Consider the following 17400-nt stretch of genomic DNA (forward strand, 5'->3'; position numbering starts at 1 on the left):
TGAGGCAAGGAAATTAGCCTCAATTCAGTGAGTGCTGGGGGGGGGGGGGGCAGCAAAGGCTGCAACTGAGTAACTCCTTCCTTGTCCCCAAGGCTGAGTTTGGGCAACTCACCTTGACATCTCGGTGGGCAATGTTCTGGCTGTGCAAGAACTGGATGGCAGTGCCAATGTCCCGCATTATCTCTGCGGCCTCTGCAGACACAGAGAGAGGAGTGGGGACACAATGTCAGTTCTAAGTCATGGGACCTGAGGGGGACCCACCTATAATCTCTCTTGAGCATGGCCTAGCAGGTCAACACTAGATGGCAGTCCTACAACCCAGGTCTTCCGTCCTAGATACCCATCCAGACATTCCGATTTCTTCCAAGGATGTCCTGAGGGTTCTTTCCTCAGGCCTAGACTGCTTTATATCAGTGCTATTCCACAGTGGGTCAGCACTGAGAGCCTTTGAGTTCCTCGTCTCAAGACCATAGATAGTCCATCTTCAATGTCACAGATTCAAAAAAAAAAAAAAAACCGTTGAGGGAATGAGACATTCTGTCTCCCTCCTTTTAGCTCTTAAGTGAATCTTGAGGCTCAGCGAGGGGCAGGCCTTGGCTAGTATGTCTTAGCAACCCCAGTGTAGCCTTCCCACCCTAACTCCCCACTGGTCCCAGGGTCCACACAAACCTCTCTCAGTGAAAGCCTGATCACCGCGCTCCTGAATCCTGCTGAACAGCTCACCACCCTCCATGCTGCAAGACAAGCAGAAAGGGGGAGACATGAGTATACCCCAACTCACTCACTCCACCCTGGATCAGAGGCCTGGGTCTGTGCACCATGGAGAACCTGGCAGATGGCTGTCAGCTCGGGTGGGTTGATCTGAACTTTCAGAACTAAGAAAAGATAGTGAGCCTGGATCCTTGCCCAGAAACTCCTAGGTTCCCTGTAGTGCTAGCTCTACCTGGCTGTGAGACCTTGAACACCCCCAACCCTATCCAACGGTATCCCCCAGATGCATAATGAGACGTCGGTTGTCATCTTCATAGTCCACTGCTCTCTGAGTGCTCAGTGTGGGCAGCTCCCTGGGTTCCATCCACCCTTCATGTACATGGCTACACAACCCCGGTCTGCTTCCTTTCCTCGGCTACCTTTTGTTAAAGAAGAATAATAACGCCAACCTCCAACTCGTCATGAAGATTGACTGTGTGATATACAGGGAGAGCTTGGAGCAGAGTCAAGCTCGGGGTGAATGTGCCTCCTTGCGGATCTTCCTCCACATTTAACATGGGGGTTACAGAGATGCAAAGGGATTAACAGGTGTCCACAGTCCTAACGGGTGGGTGGCAGAGCCAGGACTGAACCCCCAATGTGAACAGCTAGCTAACCTACAGAGGGAGGATAGACTTGAAAGGTAGATGAAAAGAACCCAGACAGGAGGCATAGGGTCTGAGGAAGGCTAAGGTTGAGCCCCAGAGCTGGCAGCAGAAACCCAAAGTAGAGAAAGGTCATGGCGGTCCCAGGACTCATTGACAGCATCCGACAGAAAGGAGAAAGCCAAAGGGCTGTGTGTATCCCACTCTTCCCCAAAGCTCCCTGCCCACACATTCAGGACTTGGCAGCTTCTTCTGACAACTCCTTGCAGAGTGGAAGCCCTGTCCAGGAAGGAAAGAGAGAGCTGTCGTAGTATTTTTCCTACCCTTGTGGAAACGCCCTAGCGGCCAGTTCCACAGAGCCAAGCTGGAGTGATACTTAGCGCCACTACCTGAAGGAGGAACTCCTTGGATAGCGGTAACCCCAGGGCAAAAGGACAGCAAAGGGGTTCGAAGGCAGGGGGCCTGCCTACCATTCCATGACGATGAGGAGGCAGCGCTTGCCGTGATGCATGTTCTCGTACACGTCCAGGATGCGCACAATGTGGGGGCCGCCTGAGGCCTGCCAGTGGTGGTCCACCTCCTGCCGGGCCTTGGGGCTGTCATACAGGAGCTGTGGGAGGCAGGCACCAAGAGCATCAGACTCAATTCCCTCCCTTTGCTCAAAGAGACCCTGACCTGCCCGAGTAGCAGGCATTTGTTTATCTGTGAGGAGCAGAATGAACCCCATTCAAATCCAGTTTTTCCTGCCTTGCAGTCCAGTGAACCTCTAGACTTGAGGGGGTCAGCCCTGGGCACAAGCAGCTTGGCCGGTAAGTCTAGATGGCCCTGGGAGGTAGGTGACAGGCTAGAGATCAGAGGTCAGAAAAGTCCCTATTTCTCTTTTCAGGGGAAAGAAATGAAGTGGAGATTGAGCAAGGTTTGTGGTGAATCACATGAGTCACGGGGCGCTGGGCCAGGGACCACATATCTTTTGAGCCTCGTTTTTACCCTTGATGACAGGGTTACCCAGTTATCCAGGCTGATTGGGATCTGCTTATGCCAGGCCCTTGGCAACTCCCTGTTTCTCGTATCATCTCTCTGTGAGAAAGTGGGAGTGTTAGAGAAAGGTGAAGGGAAAAGCTTAGAACACAGAGAAGTTGTTGGAACCCATACAGAGGCTGTCCGAAGGGGGGGGGGGGGCGGGGCCTGTGTCCATTCGTCTACTCTCTGAGACCTGGCCCTGGGTCTCCACTCAGACAAAGCTGTACTCCTGCAGGAGCAAAGGCAATTAAGACATCACATTCTCCAGGAGTGGGTGCAGAAATAAAACTGTCACTCCCGAGAAAAGCACTTCTAAAAGGAGTTGCTTGGAGCTGGTGGGGTGGCTCAGTGGGTAAAGGTTCCTGTTGCCAAGCCTGGTGACCTAAATTTGATCCCTGGATCTACAAGGTAGAAGGAGAGAACCAAACCCTGCAAGTTGTTCTACACACACACACACACACACACACACACACACACACACACACACACACACACACACACAAATAAATAAAATCAGTTGTCTGGTCAGGACTTTTCCCGTAACTCTGCAGCGTCCCTGAGACCTCTGTGGAAAGGGATGCTAGAGAGATGGATCCACCTCAAGATGATCTCACCCTCATCCCAGGCCTACAGACCCCAGGTTATAACACAGAGCTTTAAAGTCAGGGCAGGGAGGACCTTAATTGAGGGAAATAACAGCCTGGTGGAGTTTGATGTAGGTTTGGGATTGGATTCCTTCGGTGACTCACTGTGACCTTAGCTAAGTATGCACAGCTCCAAGCCACAGCCCACCACTCAGTAAAATGTAGCAACAACAGAGTCACCCCACGAGATTCATCTCAGGTAAAGCGGGCACGAGGTAGGTGGGTGTCAGGAATCTCACTCAGGTTAACAGCCTTGGGCTATGGTTGCCTTCCCTAAGGCTGTCATCGGGAATGAGCAAGAGTGAGGGAAATGAGCAAAGGCCTGCAGCGAGGGAGCCTGAAGGAGTCGTGAAAGAAGTCAGCACAGGAGGGGAGAGGGCCCAAAATGGGGACAATAGTGACAAGCCATCCCCAGCAGGCTGGCCCATTCGAGGACCAGCTATATTTTATTTCTTATTTGAGGAAGGCTATGCACCAGCGATCCAATCGTCTCTGCCCTGCTCAGCACCTGTAGGAACCCAGGACATCCGGCCTTAGTTACAAGGGGGTATTGGGGGGAGCCAGGCCACTTTACACAGGGCCCAATTAAGATAGCTATGGGACCAAGGTCTTCAGATAAAGAGTGCCCCAGGGAAGGGAGAGGAATGTAGTAGTTTCTGGAATCCTCTGCTCTTTGGCTGCTCCCCCAACTCTGGAGGTGTTCCTCTCTGCTTCAGCCTGGGAACACAGGCAGTCCCTGCACAGAAATACTGGGAGGCAGGGCTTTCTACGCCCCTCTGCAGCTCTGATATCCCTACTCTGCTACTCTGGCTAGGGTAGGGATGCCCGAGACTGCTGTGGGCCAAGGTCTGAATACCATGGAGCTTGGCCTCTCAGAACACCTTTGGGGTCACACTGGAGCACCAGCTTCCTGCCGTCAGAGCTAATGGCCTTTATCTCAGACCCAGAAACCACTGCAGCAGCCACCCTCCCCTCTGTATCCTGGGGCGGGGTGGGGATATGATCTATCTTCCCTGTCCCCTACCTCTTGCTCCCTAGATCCCTCCTCCCCAAGCTGATGTGTCTCTGCTCAGGCCTCCCAGACTGGCTCTAGACACCTCCTCCCTCTGCCTCCCTCTGACATTCATTCCCACATAAGTCCTCCCTCCTTCTTCTCAGAAACCCCAAGCTCACCACTGAAATGCATCCAGTAGGGTCCGAGGCCCTTTCTCATCTCCATCTGTGGACAGAGATCTCTTTTCCACAGACCCTCTAGGTAAACAGTGCCCCACCCTCCCTACCCCAGAGCCCAGATCTGCTATCCCTGGGCCCTAAATCATTTATCCAGGCCGGAAGGCTGCACTTGCTATTTATAAACAGCCCCTCCCTCCATTTTACCAGCCAGATTATAGCAGGCAAACTGGGGTTCCCTGGCTTGTTCTCAAAGCAAACACTGGGCTCCTAAGGAAACAAAGGAGGGTGGGATGGCAGAGGCTGGAGGAAGAGAGAAATGAGGGAGGGAAGAGGGTGGTACAGCGGAGCCACAGAAGCTCACAGTTGGGCCTCACACAGAGGAGCAGAGGTGGGGGTGGGGCAGCTCTGGGACAAAGCTGTGCACCTGCCCTACCCTACTTCCCAAGTAGACTAACTAGTCCTTTAGTACCCAGGCCCTGAGAATGGGCACAGGCATGGGACAGTGCTATTCCCAGTAAATCAAAGAATGTTTCCTTTGTTCTCTCTGCAGGTGAGGCCGCAGGGGTCAGAGCCCTGAACCTAGGCCCACTCGGGCCCAGCTGTCAAGAAATCTCCTAGACTGTTGCTTTTGTCACCTTGACTTGTCCCTCAGCATAACCTCAAATCTATATGCATGTCTTGTATGTAAATGGATGTGTATGTGTGAGTACACTTGTCTGTTCGTGAACTTGTGAAGCCCAGAGGTCAACAATGGGTATTTTCTTCTATTCCTCTCCATTGTTTTTTTAAAAAAATTATTTTATGCATACGAGTGTTTGCACACATGTATGTGCACCAAATGTGGGCCTGGTATCCAAGGGAGTTAGAAGGTATCAGACCCCCTGGAGCTGCCATCTTTCCAGCTCTATCATCCTTTCTGTCTGTCTGTCTATCTATCTATCTATCTATCTATCTATCTATCTATCTATCTACTTGGAGACAGGGTCTCTATTCAGATCCTGCTGTTCTCTATTTCAGCCATATTGGCTGGCCAGTGAGTCCTAGGATCTGCCGTCTGAGCCCTGCCCAGTGCTGGGTTTGGAGACAAATCCTACTACACCCACCTTCTGTTACCAGTGCTAGGGATTCCCAACTCAGGTGCCCAAGCTTACCCAGGAAGTGTTTTCCTGCTCACTGAGACACCTCTCTAGCCCCACAAATCTGTTTGTTTGTTTGTTATTTCTGTTTTTTGAAATAAGGTCTCATAGAGCCCAGGGTAGTTTTGAACTTACTCTATTGCCAAGAATGACCTTGAACTCCTGACCCTCCTGCCTCTGCCTCTTGAGAGTTGGGCATGCGCCACCACACCTGGCTTAGGAAGCCTTAGGGGTCAAGAGCTCTACCAACTGGAGCTATGTTGTCAGCCTCCAAATCTCATAAACCTAAGTTTCCTCATCGCCTTTCCCCATAGCTAGAGTCTCCGCCTCCTCCCTCTTCCTCCTCCTCTTCCTCCTCCTCCCTCCTTTTCCCAGCTCCTCCCTCTTCCTCCTCCTTCCTTCTCCCCAGCTCTTCCCCCTTCTCTAAGAGTCTCCTTAAAGTCACCTCCTTTCATGAGCCCTCCCGATCATCTTTCCAAGAAAGATCTCCAACAGTCTTCTTTCTCCCTTTATTTCTCTTTCTGCCTATATAGTTTCTGTTTGTTTATTTATTGAGTATAATTTACAGTCACTAAAATGTACAGGTCTCACAGGTCTGGTTCAATGAGTTTAGACAATCCCACACACCCGGGGAGCCACACCCCCATCAAGATGGAAAACATTCCCAGCTCCCCAGAAAGCTCCCACGTCAGAGTCCTTTCTACCTCCTCTGCCGAAATGCTCACAGCCTACAATTAGCTTGTCCTTTTGATCACTCCTTAAACAAATGTACACAGATACCGTGTTTCCAGTGTGCCTGGCTTTGTTCTGAACATGATACAAATATTAGGCAAAGAGGACATAATTATCATTGTTTTTTTAGATAAGAAATTGAAGCACTAAGAAAGGAAATAAGTAGGCTCTGATCACATGATGGTTCTCCAGCTCCTTTTATGGTAGTGTCCTGACCTGGCTGGGAAGGAGAGGGGAAAAATGAGGTCTTCGTCTGTTCCACCCTATAAAACAGGTAGGGAGGGGCTGAGGGTCTAGCTGCAGGCTGGTTCTGCCCTGGCCACTGTCACAGAGAACGTTCTGTCACAGCCAATACAGTGGGTCTAGGTCCTGTTGGTCAGAAGGATTTAACCCAAGTAAGGAGTTTGTAACTAAGTCCTCTCGAATAACAATGTAGGTCAGGATGACCTGTCCAATGTGCAAAGACCTTTCTGTGGACTTCCTGGATGATATCCAGTTAGAAGGCACCTTCAGGGGACCACCCCACGTTACAAGCAAGCCATTCATATTTACGAAGGAGGGGGCTGGAGAGATGGCTCAGTGGTTAAAAGCACTGACTGCTCTTCCAGAGATCCTGAGTTCAAATCCCAGCAATCACATGGTGGCTCACAACCATCTGTAATGAGATCTGATGCCCTCTTCTGGTGTGTCTGAAGACAGTTACCGTGTACTTATATAATAAATAAATGATTTTTTTCTAAAAAAAGATCTCCATCTTCCCTTTCTAATCTTCACTGACAAATTGTGTCTGTGGACCGTGACTTCCCTTAGACATCCATCTCAGTCACAGAATAGTAAAGTGCTACACTCAAAAGCAGGAAGGGGGTTGTAAAGGCTAGCCAGCAGATCCCTCCACTTGTACAGAGGAGAAAATGAAGACAGGACCATGGATGGCCGCGAGTCATGGAGCAGGGATCCATGTTTGCTCTGTCCTTCCCAGAAATTAACACCAGGGGTATTCTGTCCCCTATGCCATGCTCTGGACCATCTTCTAAGCATCCATGGCTACAACCCTCCAGCACGTTTGCCGTAATGGGGTTCCATGTCCTCTTTAGTAGTCTCCCACCATGAAAAATCAAGAAAAACCAGATAGCCAAGGCACACAGACACAAATCTGACAGACAAGTCACTGACACAAAGATCAACAATGAGACAACTTCTTATCAGACGGTCATCCGACCCTTCAGTTAGCAATCCTGGGGATCTTGGGGTTCCCTATGAACACACCAAGATGTTATGCCCAAATCACAGGGACCCCAATATCCCTGTGGAGCCAATTCTGATGCAAACACAAAGAGGTCTTTATTAATGAGCTCGTGAGCAAGAACTCACACTGTCACCGTCACAGTGGGTCAGAAGTGAGAGCCTTAAGTCTAGGGTGCAGGTTATTTATTGTGGTTACAGCAAGATTGGGGAATTTCCATATGGGCCATCAAGTTAATATTTTTTTTCTTTTTTTCGGAGCTGGGGACCGAACCCAGGGCCTTGCGCTTGCTAGGCAAGCGCTCTACCACTGAGCTAAATCCCCAACCCCCAAGTTAATATATTTTTTTTTTGGTTCTTTTTTTTGGAGCTGGGGACCGAACCCAGGGCCTTGCGCTTCCTAGGTAAGCGCTCTACCACTGAGCTAAATCCCCAGCCCCCCAAGCTAATATTTTTAAAACTGCATTTCTGGTGTAATTTGCAAGACCTAAACACGGGGGCAAAACCACCTGACAAACAGAATGTCTTAGGCTATCTCTATACACCTTGACTCTGCTGTTGTAGCCTGACTGGCTGCTGCTTACAGTGGGTTGCCATAGGATGTTTGCTCAAGTGGACTTTATGGTTTCCTTCCTAGAAGTAGAATTTAGCCCCTTCTCACAAAATGGAATGTCTCAAAAAAAAAACAACAACAACAACAAACAAACAAACAAAAAAAACAGAGTTGGTTGGACTTTACAATGTGAGCCATAGAACAGAGTCTGTCTGCTTGATCACCTTGGGTTGCCAGTCCTGGGGCACAGGGCCTGCCACAGAGCCCCACCCTGTCTCTGATATTACTTGCAAATTAGGTGAATACATCCATAAAGGAGCCCAGAAAGAAGGAAACTCTCACAATGCATTATGAGAACAAGATAAGAACAAGAGGTAGGTTCCGAAAAGATCAGGAATGACATCATGGCCAAACTTTCTGTACTTTCCCCTCCATTCTCCCTGGCAAACTAGAGTTTACTTCCTCTTCCAGGGACCCAGGAGAACTTACTCATGTCCCTACAGCAAGTAGACGTCATTCACGCAGATTTATGATTCTACATGAGTCTTCTTAAAAGGTGTCCCCAAGCCAGGTGGTGGTGGCACACATCTTTGGTCCCAGCACTTGGGAGGCAGAGGCAGGTAGATCTCTGAGTTCGAGGCCAACCTGGTCTACAGAGTGAGTTCCGGGATATCCAGGGCTACACAAAGAAACTCTATATCAGAATTAAAAAAAAAAAAAAAGGTGTCCCTAAGCATGAGGATGAGCACAGGCCCAGGGACGGGAGGCCCAAACTCTATCCCTAGCATGTCCTTATCTCTCTGGGCCTCTGTTTCCCCAAATGTAAAACTGTAAGACTGTAAGCCTTAGTAACAAAGAGAACAGGGCCTACTTGCAAAGTACCTGTTGTAGCCACTACTACAGTACCGCCCAAGGAGGGACCGCCTAGCCACACACCTGAGCCCACTCAGGTCTATTCAGAATGGGCAACAGTGTGCCCAGTCACAGCTGTGGGATGAACAAAATGATTAGGGTAAAAGCTTATAGCAAACCAATAGGCTGGAACCCTTGCTTCACATCAGTCCTATGTCTCCTGGGCTCCCTGGTGGTCCATCAAAGCTGGGTGACAGCAGTGACACACTTGAGCAGCTCCACCACGGCAGCTAGCACCCAACAGATGTAAACAGCTACACAAGTGGGACCTCTATGCACATGTACACATACACTATAGGGCTTCCTTCTGAGGAATCGAGGCTCCTGTCTGTTGTTGAAGTCTGGATCCCACTGAAGCTCAGCAAAGTACTGAATTTGAAGCAGCATGCTCTTGGATAAATGACACTTCTCTGGTCTATGCCTCTGAGGCAACGGTTTCCACCTTGCCTTCTCCCTCACCGACCTTTGCCAAATTCTCTCTCCTGCCCTCAGAACTGGCAGCCAAATGGCCAGACCCTAGCAAGCTAGGGACTTGCTGGTGCCCTTCTGGCATCCCCAGGTGGAACTGGGCCTCAGAAAAGCTAGCTCCTCTCCCTCCCCATAGAACCTCAGAATTCTGCCCTTTCCCACCCAAAGAAGGCCTAAATTGAGGGTGGATTGATTCTTGAGTTCCAGGGCTCAGAACACAACAGCAGCATCTGTTTGTTTGCAATTTAGAAAGCACTCTGTTGTCCTTTATCTCATGGGAATGCTTGGTGCCACCCTGTGAGGCAATCGGGGTGGGAACCATTAGCCTCAATTTTCAGATTAAGGAGACAAGACTGAGGAAGATGAAGTCATTGCCCTGGGGCCTCAGTGTGGAGGCTGGGAGAGGAGAACTGAGTTTTGAAAGAGCATCTAAGGGGGAGGTGAGAGAAAGGGGTTGGAAAGTCACAGCTCTAAGACTCTGGAGACTAAACTCTTACGTAGATGTGTGAGTAGGCGTACAAGCACGTGGAGGTAAATATGTGTGCGTGCAAATGGAGGTGTGCACACGCATGTCAATATGCAAGGTGTACAGAAAGTCAATTTCTCCAAAGTGACTAGCAGAGAACTGGCCACCAGGAGGTTTTCAAAATAAGAATGATGGCCACAACTCCACCTATGATAGCCTTGCCCAAGATGGAGCCTGGAAACTTCCCACTTTTCCCACTGACGTCCTCCATTGCAGGAGAGTTGTTAGCCTGCATTATCCATGGCCTGGAAATATGTTCTATCTTCCCAGAGTTATCATTGCACAAAGCTGAGACATCAGCAACAAAAACAGCCTTGGAAACCAGCTCTAAACGTTCTTTCCCAGTCGCCTGTAGCCCAAGGAGGGCCGCTTATCTGGAGACCCACCCTCCCAGCCTGTGTCCCTGGATTCAGCTTACTCTAGATCTGGGCTTCTCTCAAATCAAAGTGATCCCACCAACACTCTCTCTCTCTCTCTCTCTCTCTCTCTCTCTCTCTCTCTCTCTCTCTCTCTCTCACACACACACACACACACACACACACACACACACACACACACAGAAGGCATCAAGACTATCGGTCTGGACGGACAGCTTCCTTGGACATCCCTACTAACAAATCCACCACCTCCACGTGCCCCAGCCAGTTCACCCAGGCATAATAGTTTTCTGGCTTAGGGTGGAACGCCTGCTTGTTCCAGGGGAAGTGGGCTGACTTTTAATCTTTCAAGATGAAGCTCTAGGTGTCTTGCTAACACACAACTCCACAGACACAAGCCTGGAGTCTTTTTTTTTCCCAGTTATCCACGAAGCACTCCAAACTCCATTATCTCCCTATACCTTGGGCACTGACCACAAGATTTCAGCATTATATAATTCCAAAGCCGGAGCGAAGCCAAGGGGAGAAAGAAACCCTCCAATTGTCTCTAGAATGAAAAGACAAAATTACTGGAAACCCATTTAAGTTTGTTTGTACAAACAAAGACAGGTTTCTGAGCTTCCTGGAAGTTTTGGCAAAGAAACAAACCAGGTACGCGCTCCTGGTTTTATAAGAGACCAAACTCCAAGAGGGATTTGGTATCAACCCTCCCATGAAAGTCAACAGTCAAACAGTCTAGCAACACCTTTCTATGGTAATTTTGAAAAAGGTATAGGAAGATACAAATGGACATATGTAATATGGATTCCCCTATAAAGACGACTTAACACATTGTACCTGCCTGGCACCCAAGCCAGCCAGCCAGACCCTTTACTTTCTTGGATTCCAGCTGTGTTCTAGGCAGGAGGACAGAGGGGAGTGCCAAGGACTGGTATATTCCCTCCAACACTTCCTTGCCCACAGAAGAGGTTCATCCTGCCTCGGGCAGACAGGAAGCTGAAACACTTCTCAGCTGCTGATGAACCAGGGCTGTGTATGCCCAGGGTCAAGCACTGGTGCAAAACAGTGTTCTGGAGAATAAAAGCTTTTGACTCCCAGAGGAGGCTACAGATAAGCATAGCACAAAAATTAGAAAGGGGACCATGGGCAAGGGTCTTGGTGTCTTGCTAATACCAGGAAGGGACAGGAAAGGTCTCTGAGGGTAATACATGTGAACACACGTGACATGGAAACCGAAAGGGAGTTCCTGGAGGTGGAGGGGGAAGAGAAGAGCACAGGGAAGGAGGGAGAAGGAGAAGCAACAAAGACCAAGTACATTTGAAAACACCGTAATGAAATCCAATGTGTGTGTTGCCTTAACAAGCCCTCCTAGGCTTCCTTGTTGACAGGTTTCCAGCTCAGCCATCTCCCAGGGCCCCTGGCTCCTAATTCTACAGTGACTGGGGACTGGGAACCCCTATAGGGACTACTTTATTGTTTTTATAAAAGACGCCATTGGAATACTGGGATTCATTTTTCAACCTTTTGGCTTGATTTATAAGATGAAGCCTATGAAGCCCAGGCTGGCCTCAAACTCAGGATCTTCACCCTCCCGAGTTCTGACACTGCAGGTCTATGCCACCACACCTGACTCCAGCCTACCTATGGGACCACCCTGCCTGGCATTCTGGAAGGGTTATTAAGACACTTGCCAGGGGCTGGGGATTTAGCTCAGTGGTAGAGCGCTTACCTAGGAAGCGCAAGGCCCTGGGTTCGGTCCCCAGCTCCGAAAAAAAAGAACAAAAAAAAAAAAAAAAAAAAGACACTTGCCCTTGGCCTTCACCTGCCAGTGTGCCCTGCTTCCTGTTTTTGCCTACTGACAGCCCAAGCCACAGTCTCAGCCTCAAAGCTGGGTGCAAACATTATCCAGGTCAGTTCAGGGTACACAGACAAGAGCCTCTTTCTTTTAAATATTTTTAAGTATTTGTTTACTATTATTTTGTGTGCGTGTGTAAGCTGGTGGGATTGTGCACTGCCATAGTAGTAACATAGGGTAGGTCCTTGCTAGAGTCTATTCTCTCCTTCCATCAAGTGGGTCCTGGGGATCAAACTGAGACCACTGGGCTTGGTGGCAAGCGTTTTACCTGCTGAGCCATCTCACTGGCTTGACAAGAGTTTCTTTAAGCGTGGACCTTACAAAACAGAAGTCGTCACAACTCCCCTCTTCCCCCCCACACACTCCCTGCGGCCGTATCCTCAAGAGTACCCCTGCTATTTAAAGAGCTGGTGGTGATGTCAAATCTACCTTCTTAGCCACAGTTTCGAATTAGAGCCTCAGACATGTGCCATTACTCTCTCACACTCATTCTCCCAGCTTTTGTAGCTCATTACGAGAGCTAATGGAACCAATTTTGCAGCTATGGATTAGTTGGCCTGGCTCCAGATCAGGCCGCGCTTCATTAAGTTCTGACCACAGCTTGTCTTCTGTCGCACCCTGGTCATTTACCTTCTCCTCCTCAGATGCAAAGTTCCAGGGAGGTCAGCCCATATGATACCAGTGACCCCCAAATGTCCAGGCCCAAGCTGGATGCCTAGAGAAGGACAGTTTGGGGTCAGCATGAGCACCCCCTTACAAAGCAACTGTTCTCCCCTGGTGCACAGCCCCACACTTGTGCTGATACATCTCACACTTCCCTCACCATCTCTGGAGAAGACAGAGCAGGGGAAGGGGGCTCTCTCTCTGTGAGGTTAAGTGACTTACCCAAAGTCACACAGCCAGCTGGCGAGACGACACTTGAACCCAGAACTGTTGGCTTCTAAGTACACACATATACACACATAAATACATACTGAGGGCAGAGTGGGGGGAACCAAGCTTGGTAGATATGTCGACAGCGGCAGATGTTTGCGGATCCCATGCCCTGTCCTAGATACGTTATACGCATTAGCTCTTACCCTTTGTCAGCTGCACTGTTACCCACCATGCTCCACTGAGGAGACTGGCTCAGAGGTTCTGTGGCTTCCCTGGGTCACGTGATTTGTATAAGGCCATCTCCAAGTCTGAGAAGTCCCTGGGATCCCAGATTCTGCTCTCTTCCCTACCAAGGCCGGTCCATTCCCAGATCCCACAAACATTTCCTGGCCCTACCTTGGTGCCAGTCCAAAAACTTGGCAAGCAATGCTGTCACAAACACTCTGTCCTCAAGGTTTGGGGGTGGGGGGTGTCTGTGCCTGAGTCACTGCTGTGTTTGATGAGGAGATTTGCTCTGGGAAACCGGCCTTGGCCCCCTCTCTTCTACCTTCTTTTAGGAGCGGTACTCTTGCAGAGCAGGCAAGATGGGGAAGACTCGCCACTGCAAGGGAACCCAGAAGCACAGAGGGCTTCCAAATGACAGCTCCCCTTCCAGATCAAGGCCAGGATTCCTGGCAGGTGGGGACCTCTCTGACCATGATTCCTCCGAGTTCTGAGAGGAAAGGAACAGCTGCAGTGCCAAACTCTAACCTCCCTAAGACGCACAGCTGATGACAGCGCCAAGGCACTTTTGGATGTCAGCAAGTCTCAGAACAGACTCCTCTGATTTATTAAATTTTGACGGTCTCAGTTCGTCTGCTTCCTGCCAGTCCCAGACAATCGAGAAATAAAGACAAAAGGGCCAGGTCTGGTGGGTCTGAGAAAGGGGAGAAATGTTGCCAGAAAAAGAGAACAAGACGTCTTGTAGGCAAGAGCGGGCATGTGAGTGCTAGTTGGGGTGAATTGGGGTTCCAGTGCCTCAGGTCATGCAGGGCAAGAGCAGCTGTGACTACAGAGTTTCAGGAGTGACATACCTGAACACTGAAGGCTAATTCATCCCCATACTTACCACCGGTAGGCCATTCCATACCTCTGAAAAGTGTGGCCAACTCATTCTCCAGGTGGTCTCAAGACACACAGAGTTCACATGAGCACAGGGATAAGCACATATTGGTGCTCTGGGGGACTACTGTATCAGGGATGGAAATGGCTTTCCAAGTTTGTTTGATGACTCCTGGCTTCCTCTAGGCCTTGCCTTGAGATAAAATTACACCCTCCTCCCTGTTTCCCAGAACTTAAAGAAAGCTAGGAGTACCCCGGGAGAAATCCAATTGGTCAGAAAACAGTCTCGGATCTTCCAAGGGGCAAGCAAGACTGGAAGTCCTACAAGTTTACACTCATACAGCTGTCCAATGTCTACCACTACCTTCACAGAGGAAAAATTCTCTCTCTCTCTCTCTCTCTCTCTCTCTCTCTCTCTCTCTCTCTCTGTGTGTGTGTGTGTGTGTGTGTGTGTGTGTGTGTGTGTGTGTGTGTGTGTGTTTCTCTCTCTACTGGAGCTGGAGAGATGGCTTAGCAGTCAAGAGCTCTGGCTGATCTTCCAAAAGACAGAGAGTCTGACTCCCAATACCTACACGGTAGGTCACAACTGTCTGTATGCAGTCCCAGGTAATAAAGCTCTTGTCTGGGCCTCAGTGCACAGCAGGCACACAAGTCATGTGTAGACATACATGCACTCATACACATAAAATTAAATTAAACATAAAAAATAAACACAAATACTGATCAGCAGGGAGAAATTTCACAAGGTCCCACCCTTAGACAAAGAACTACAATGCAAAGTGGTCAGCCCTAAAACCGTATGTACACAAACAATAAAAATGGACTCAGGGGGGTTGGGGATTTAGCTCAGTGGTAGAGCACTTGCCTAGCAAGCGCAAGGCCCTGGGTTTGGTCCTCAGCTCTGAAAAAAAAAAAAATGGACTCAGGGCCAGGCGGTGGTGGCACATGCCTTTAATCCTAGTACTTGGAAGGCAGAGACAGGCGGATCTCCAAGTTCAAGGCCAGGCTGGTCTACAGAGTGAGTTCCAGGACAGCCAGAACTAAATACAGAGAACTCTGTCTCAAAAACAACAACAACAACAAAGAAAGTGGGGGGGGAGCTCAGCAAGTAGTATTTATATATTTGTTCATACATAGAAAGAAAGAAGGGAAAGAGATGAAATTCTATTCAATAAAAATTATATATATGTGTGTGTGTGTGTATATATATGTATATGGTGTCACTGCCCTCAGACACACCAGAAGAGGGCATCAGATCCCATTACAGATGGTTGTGAGCCACCATGTGGTTGCTGGGATTTGAACTCAGGACCTCTGGAAGAACCGTCAGTGCTCTTAACCACCGAGCCATCTCTCCAGCCCCCCCCCCCAAATTATATTTTTAAACTGGGCGGTGGTGGCATACACCTTTAATCCCAGCACTGGGAGACAGAGGCAGGCAGATCTCTGTGGGTTCAAGGCCAGCCTGGTCTACAGAGAGAATTCCAGGACAGTTAAGGGTACCCAGAGAAACTCTGTTTCAAAAAAAAAGAAGAAAAAAAAAAAAAAAAACAAATGTGTGTGTGCGTATGTGTGTATGTGTGTGTGTATGTGTGTGTTTAAACTATACAAAAAATATACTACTACATTTGTCAGACATTACCCCAGTACTATTTATTCTACAACAGTATAAAAGAGAGGATGTTTTCATCATAAGAGCAGAGACTTTAGTAAGTACAGTGTTTTGTTTTGATCTCAGAAATAATGTCCCTTTTCTGGTGGTCTGTCTTCACAAGCAGATCTAAACCTGGCCAAAAATAGGTGCCTCAAGTGGTCAGTTGTGTTATAGCCATGACCACGTAGCTGGCACAGGGTTAGAGGGGACAGTGGCTACTCCATCTAAGCATGGGTGACCTGGGCAAGTGAGGCCACGCACAGATGACATGTGCTGAGGTACTCAACTTCTAGCCAGTTCTAAAGCAAAGGGACCCAGTACATCTGTAACTCCCAGAAGAATGGTGGATAGTCTCTCGTACTCTGGATGTCACGGACATGAAGGAAGACGTGGGGCTGGAGAGGCTGGAGAGGCTGGAGAGGCTGGAGAGACAGCTCAGGGGTTTCAAGCACTGGTTGCTTTTCCAGAGGACCTGTGTTCAATTCACCATATCAGGCATCTTGCAACTGTCTGTAACTCCACTCCCAGGGCTACTGGGGCACCAAGCATGCATGTGATACACAGACATACAGGCAGACCAAACATCCATGCACATAAATAAAATAAAAAACTTTTTAAAATGAAGTGATGACAGAGAAGATGGCCCAGGTCCCTTCACAGGCATAGCAAGCGACCTTCTGAGCCTATCCTCCAGCCCTGCAGTTCCTGAAGTCTGTAACCGCTCAGCTTAGCATCTTTCCCTCTTCCCTTGGCTTCGTCCATGTCTCTGCAGCTCCCCATACAGGTTTGCATGAGTGTAGGCAGCGATCTCTCCATTCAGATTCCTCCAGAAGCACCAGTGATGTGTCCAGGCTGCCAGCTTCCTGCAAACCATGACCCCCCTCCCCAATTCCCAGGCCCTCTATCGTCCTGTTTTTGTCCATCCAGAGTATGCTTAAGTCCCCAGTACCCTTCTGGAAGAATTTTCTTATCTCCAAGAGCCATACATGGAGTCATGGCCATGAGCAGGAGACTGCGAGAGACCCTACCCTCTTGGGGACCAGGACGGTGGATTGGCACTGCCAAGGGACACCCTTGTGAAGGGAATGGGCTATAGTGAATCATTTCTGCTCTCTTGAGCCTTCTGGGGGAATGTTCCCTGGCACTGGGTCAGCCTGACTCAAATATTTAACTGAGCCCTGGAAGAGAAAGGAGAGGAGTCCCCCAAATCTGAGTCATAACCCCAGAGCTTCCTGTCTCTTAACTGTCTACAGACCCTGCTGGTAGCATCATGTATCTGACACTTTCTATGGCAGCAGTGTTCACTGAGTGGATAGGGACAGCCTCTCTGGAGCATCCTCTGGCCAGCCTCCACCCTGCAGCTCAACTGCTTGTAAGGGTAACCCCAACAGAGAGCAGGACTCCCTCCTGCCCACTTCCCTGGCACTGTTCATGATCCCTGCCCACCCGAAGCACCCCAGTCAGAAGGAAGACCTTTTGCCAACCAAAGCACCCAGCCCCTCATTTTACAGATGGGTCGATTGTGGCACACAGGGAGGGATAGCGGAGAGTCAGGAATTGGCCACCTGCCACGCCTGGGCTCTGGCCCAGCTTGGACACAACCCTGCTCTGTGAACGTGGGTGAGTTACTCTGCCTTTCTGAACTTCTGTGGCTGCAGCCATGACGGAGGGAATGGTGACCATTCTCACGCTCTGCTGACTGCAAGTGGCGCTCTCAGCCAGCTCACCTGGTTAACTGCCTCAGAGACCAAGGAGACACATCTCAAGAAGAGTCAT

The 17400-nt window shown here is 49.4% G+C and overlaps 1 protein-coding gene across 3 annotated transcripts in view; it reads right to left on the reverse strand.

The window, feature by feature from the left end:
- The window catches only part of Mapkapk3 (MAPK activated protein kinase 3), a 33614-nt gene that overhangs the window by 6728 nt on the left and 9486 nt on the right, over positions 1-17400 (reverse strand). For all 3 annotated transcript variants that reach the window (XM_087562347.1, XM_087562348.1, NM_001012127.1), the window contains exons 3-5: positions 1826-1965; positions 670-734; positions 113-192 (exon numbers count right to left, since the gene is read on the reverse strand). In XM_087562347.1, the coding sequence (XP_087418473.1) occupies positions 113-192; positions 670-734; positions 1826-1965 (285 nt within the window). The remainder of the gene's footprint in view (positions 1-112; positions 193-669; positions 735-1825; positions 1966-17400) is intronic.

The sequence above is a fragment of the Rattus norvegicus genome, chromosome 8 (assembly GCF_021556685.1).
Source record: "Rattus norvegicus strain SHRSP/BbbUtx chromosome 8, alternate assembly SHRSP_T2T, whole genome shotgun sequence".
NCBI lineage: Eukaryota > Metazoa > Chordata > Mammalia > Rodentia > Muridae > Rattus > Rattus norvegicus.